This window comes from Micromys minutus (genome assembly GCF_963924665.1).
Source record: "Micromys minutus genome assembly, chromosome: 5".
Lineage (NCBI taxonomy): Eukaryota > Metazoa > Chordata > Mammalia > Rodentia > Muridae > Micromys > Micromys minutus.
In genome coordinates, this window is record NC_137974.1 from 1,139,163 (window position 1) to 1,144,572 (window position 5,410).

Below are 5,410 nucleotides of genomic sequence, written 5' to 3' on the forward strand. Positions count from 1 at the left end.
GGGAGAGATAGGCTGGAGCAAAGAGAGAGCTTAGCACAAAGAGTTGAGAGTTATGTCACTGAGCACCAAGGGGCTGTGGGAACTCACTGGAATGACATGAGGTTTTGGACTCATTTGCATAGATAGCTCTGTCTAGCCCTTGCATCCTGGTACAAATAGTTATGTGGTCACCTCTGAACACCCTGGTGTAATTGTGTTTTAGTCAGTTAGAAGGGGAATGGGTGTTCAAATCTTCTTGGCTGACTTCTGTCTTCACATGCTAATTTTGTAAGGCTTGCATCAGGCCTACTGGACCTCCTCCTCACTCTTCCTCCTCGGTATTAAAAACAAAAGCGCAGAGAAGACAGTCAGATCCCTGCAGTCTGTCACCTAGTCCTAATCAGGATCATCTCTCTAAAGAGCCATCAGAATGGATTATAGTACCCCAAGCACACTTGAGAACCTGGCTATACGGAACTTGGTTATACTGGATGGATTAGACACATGGCTGAAAAGGAAGTATCGTCCAAGGTTATGCAGGCTTCAAATGGTTGACTTGAGGAATGAACACCATGCCTCTTCAGATATGCAAGATAGAAGAGATGGTAGAGACCCTTTAGTAGAAACTATGTTTAAAGATCAAGTATTGGAGGGGCACTCAAGATACATAAGAAAGTATCATCTGAGGGTATTCAGGGACCTTTCCTTTATGTCTTCTCTGCATGAAGATAAACACCAAACACACTTGTTGCAGTGGGCAAAGGAGAGAAAGGATTTTGTTCATCTGTGCTGTGAGAAGTTGGAGATTGGAGTAATAGAAGTGTCTGAGTTCAGGAATGTGTTCAACTTTTTACAGCCAGAGTACATCAAAGAGTTGGAAATGGATACAGTGGGCAATCTGTCCAAACTGACAAAGTTTGTACCTTGCATTAGTAAGATGAGAAATCTTCAGAAACTCATGCTAGTACGCTTCTTTGGAATAATTACTCACACACCCAAGGAGAAGGGGAACATCACCAAGATCATGTCTCTTTTCTCCAAACTCAGGAGTCTCCAGCATCTCACTTTTGATGATATCTATTTTCTCAAAGGCCACATGAAGGAGTTTTTCAGGTTTCTAGAAGCTTCATTGCTGTCCCTCAAGATCACCCGGTGCAAGTTTTCTCAGTCAGATTTGAAGCCATTCGCCCAGCATTGGAACTACAATGAGCTTAAGCATCTGTGTTTGAGAGGCTGCACTTTAACCTACTTGAACATCTTTCCTCTGAAGGTTTTTTTAAAGAATGTTGCAAACACACTGCAGATACTGGATTTAGAAGATTGTAGGATGAAAGATTTTCAACTCAGTATCCTTCTGCCTGCCTTGACCCAAAGCACCCAGCTCACTAGCATCAATTTGTATGACAATGACATCTTCATGGATGTTCTGAAGGACTTTCTCTACCACACTACCAACCTGACCCAGCTGACCACAGAAATGTACCCTGCTCCAGTAGAGGTCTATCAGTTGGGTTATGTTGAAGTAGAGACATTTTCTCAGCTTTGTGCTGAACTCATGGGTGAACTCATGGCTGTAAGGCAGCCCAAGTCAGTCTGCTTTGGTTCCTATTCTTGTTATGACTGTGATAGATGTTATATCTAAGAAAAGGAAGTCAGACTTTGTGAATGTCATGACTAACAACAGGAATGTTTCTTCTGGGTACTAACAAATTAATTCCTAGGAACTGGCATCTCATCCTGAAGACCCAAAATAAATGGATTTGGACATTTGTCAATATGATGCAAAGAAAATGGTCCAAACTCTTTTCAGGACTGATACTTCATTATCATTCTCCTGTCTTTAAAATTATGGTCAGATCCTAAAAACCTGATATACTTTCTGTGATAAGTTGTCCAGTTCTTTTGATTTGGGTTTTTTTTTCTTTTACACTTTTCTTTTTCTATTTATTTATGTTATTCACATGAGTACACTATATCTGACCTCAAAATCATAGTAAGAACAGTTCTTTGAGTGTCCACAGTAATAGAGAGATACTGTCTTGTCTTGTATCTCATATGACTGTTCATTGTTTTGTGAAGTATTCTGAAGTATTTTGTGAAGTAATCCCCCTTCTGCATCTGTCAGATGGGTCTTGTGTAAAGGCTTCAAAGTAACAATGTATGCCAAGCTATATCTTAAGGGAAGTAGTTTTGGTGAAAGAGCAGCATATTGTAATCCAGGGTATTCGGGCAAGTAGGAGCTATCCAGACATCAAAGATAGTTGAAACAAAACAAAACAATAGAGAACAAAGGAATAATGTCTCAGCAACCCTTTTTAATCACTGTTCTTTCTAATGGTGCATCATAGTGTAGACTGGCTTTGAATGCCTCCTCCTCTTCTCTACACTTAGAGATTAAAGAGGTTGCTGATAGATAACCTTAAGGCCTATTTGTAGACCACCTAAATGTGAGACTTTGTTCTTCAGGGTTTCCAGCCTTTGAGTGTCCTACTGCCCATTAATAATTCCAATAGTCATTCTCTTCTCTAAAACAAATTCCAGTCCCTAGGAACAACATAATTGATGTGCCTAAATCTAGCCATTGTGTTCCCTTCTGTCTTTACAACCAAGTATTAATAAATAATTTGGCGACCTTCAAAAATAAATAAATAAAAACAAAAGCAAAAGTTAACTATGTTTGCACATTCATTGAAAACCCTAGAAGTTTGTTGGAGATTAATATTGATTTTCAAGATACCTTTCCTAGACAAATATGTCTAGAAAGCAAATCATAGCTGGTCTATGAACCCATGTGCTCTGGTTTTAATTTTCCTATTCCAGCAACATGCAAACTAAAACAGCACAACCCACCCCCCCCCCAAAAAAAAAAGTAGATATTGTTACGAGCTGCCCTTCACATATAAACCCATTTAGTACCTGAGAAATACTTTGTGACAAGTGAGATTTAAAGATAGGAAAGAAAGGAGGGTGGAGCTTTAAACTCTCCATTTGTATTGTTCTCCAATCAGCAGGGTCTTCCTAAGCTGGCTTCAGAAGCCAGCCAGTCACAGGGAGCACCTTCTCATGCTAACAGCAAGCAGCCTGCTTGCTGGGGAAACATGGTTCTTATTTAATGACATCTAAAGTGATACATGCTCCTGGGTAAGTCAAACAAAAAAACCACAATGTTTTATCCAGATGAAATTACTGAAGAATGAGGCTTGGTGATTAATCAAAGTCGATTTGGGGCCAAGCAACCAAAGTTCTGATCTCTAAAGGGCCAGCCAGAAGGAGCTGCTGGGGTGAGCAGGGCAGAGTGAGACCTCTATGTGTAAAAAAAGAAAAAGAAAAAAGAAAGAAAAGTCAGTTGTTCCCACAGTGGCTCAGGCCACCAACACTGGGCAACTGCCACAGGTCTGGCTCCGAACAAGACCAACAGGTTGAAGCACCAAATCTTCACACATCTGATTTCATTTATGTTTTCAGAGCCTGAAGTGATGTCTACATGAATATTCACAGATTGGCTTAAAGGAAGAATCAAGACCATTTTGAAAATAGCAATACTTGATGTTATTGAATCTAGAGCTATATAGCTAAATGTGCACACATGGCTCCAGACATGAATTTACCTTCTAATGGCTGGCCTGTCACCATGCTAATTTCACCCCCAGACCCAAGGATGACACCAAAGTCCAACTCAGCAAGCCAACGAGTTGACTGAGCTAACTGACAGAGCATGGGTAAGCTTATGTTACAGAGCAGGAGGTCAGGTGGTCCCCCCAAAAGCCATACCACTGAGAAGTCTCACCCCAGTATGTATAATGAATTCCTCATAGCTACACAGATAGAGTATCTGGTTCCCACCTCAGTTACCTTATACCAAGCTCTATCACCTCCTGACACAAGGGAGCACAAGAGCTTTAGGCAGAACTAGATTCAGCTAGAGGGAGGTGTAGGAAGGAGGGCTCATGACCCTCCCCACCCCTTCCCTGATGATGGAGCATCAGCAGGCCTGATTTTGAGGGTCCCTTGTAAGCTGTCACGGCTGCTCTGATGACAATGACAATAGTTCTTATGCTCAGAGGGCAACATAGAAGGAAGTCATCCTGTACTTCAGTGGTTGACAGCAGAATCACAAACCCAGCTTAAAACCCTCTCAGCAGGAAGCTTCCGAGGCTTGTTCAACAGTGGACCTTTTCCTGCCATGGCTACAGCTACAGCTGCCTCCTCCTCCTCCTCCTCCTCCTCCACCTCCTCCTCCTCCTCCTCTTCCTCCCCCTCCTCCTCCTCCTCCTCCTCCTCCTCCCCCTCCTCCTCCTCCTCCTCCTCCTTCCCCTCCTCCTCCTCCTTCTCCTCCTCCTCCTCCCCCTCCTCCTCCTCCTTCCCCTCCTCCTCCTCCTCCTTCCCCTCCTCCTCCTCCTCCTCCTCCTCCACCGCCTCCTCCTCCTCCTCCTCCTCCTCCTCCTCCTCCTCCTCCTCCACCTCCTCCTCCTCCACCTCCTCCTCCTCCTCCTCACCCTCCTCCTCCTCCTCCTCCTCCTTCCCCTCCTCCTCCTCCTCCTCCTCCTCCTCAGTGTGTGGCTCCCCCTCCCCAGGCAGAAATATTCCTCCAAATGCTGTATCTGCAGGGCATGATCATCGCTCTAACCTAAGTGCATCTCCACCATATTTTAATTTTCCTCAAGGAGTTTCAAGGATGCATCCTGGCTTAGGACTTGGAAAATCTGGTTTCTGGTATTAAAGAAAAACACTTAACCTTGCCTCATTTCCAAGTGGGGAATGACGGGCTCATATCACAGTTACCTCTGAATAGTGACATCAGCACTGATGTCTCTAATACATTTGAAAGTGTGGAAAAGTATGGGGAATCATGTAAATAAAAATATTAAAATGGACAGGCAGATTCAAAGAACTTCAAAAGTATTAACTGACTCATCATATGGCCTACATCTGCTGCCCTACCTCACCTGCAAATAGCCAAATCAGCCATATTTAAATTGCAAGTTCCTTTAGTGCCACTCAAAACATCAAGCATATTGCCCTAAAAAGATAAACACTGGTAATGCTTCTTTGAAGTAGGAACTGGTTTTGCTGGCTTTCTTCCCATCCTGTCCCCTTCAAAGTCATCAAAGTAACTTTCTAAAAGTGTGAATGTCTTACAAGTAGCTTCTAATGGACTCACCCTTCGCTCTGTTCCTCACTAATCAGAGGTAACCTGACTTTTACATTCCTAATTGTGCCTCCTGCAGAGAGCACTAAGTCTCATCTTGGTTTTAAATGGTCCTAATGCATCCCTGCTTTTGACCAGGCTGCTCTGAGCTGGATACATCCCTGATGGTAGCACAAGGAGTATGTCCCAAGGGCATCTATCTGGTCAGCAGAACCTCTTTGAGGATTATCTCTTTCTTCTCTCTAGTCACCTACACACTCTTTCCTAAACTATTGATTCTGA

At 43.1% G+C, this 5,410-nt stretch overlaps 1 protein-coding gene across 1 annotated transcript; it reads left to right on the plus strand.

Moving 5' to 3' along the window:
* Window positions 1-409: 409 nt before the first annotated feature.
* Window positions 410-1,621, plus strand: LOC308420863 (preferentially expressed antigen in melanoma-like protein 7; the record flags this gene model as incomplete). The annotated part of the gene is made up of 1 exon (XM_080917146.1): window positions 410-1,621. One exon carries the CDS (start codon window positions 410-412, stop codon window positions 1,619-1,621), a length of 1,212 nt encoding a protein of 403 aa, XP_080773272.1.
* Window positions 1,622-5,410: the final 3,789 nt, after the last annotated feature.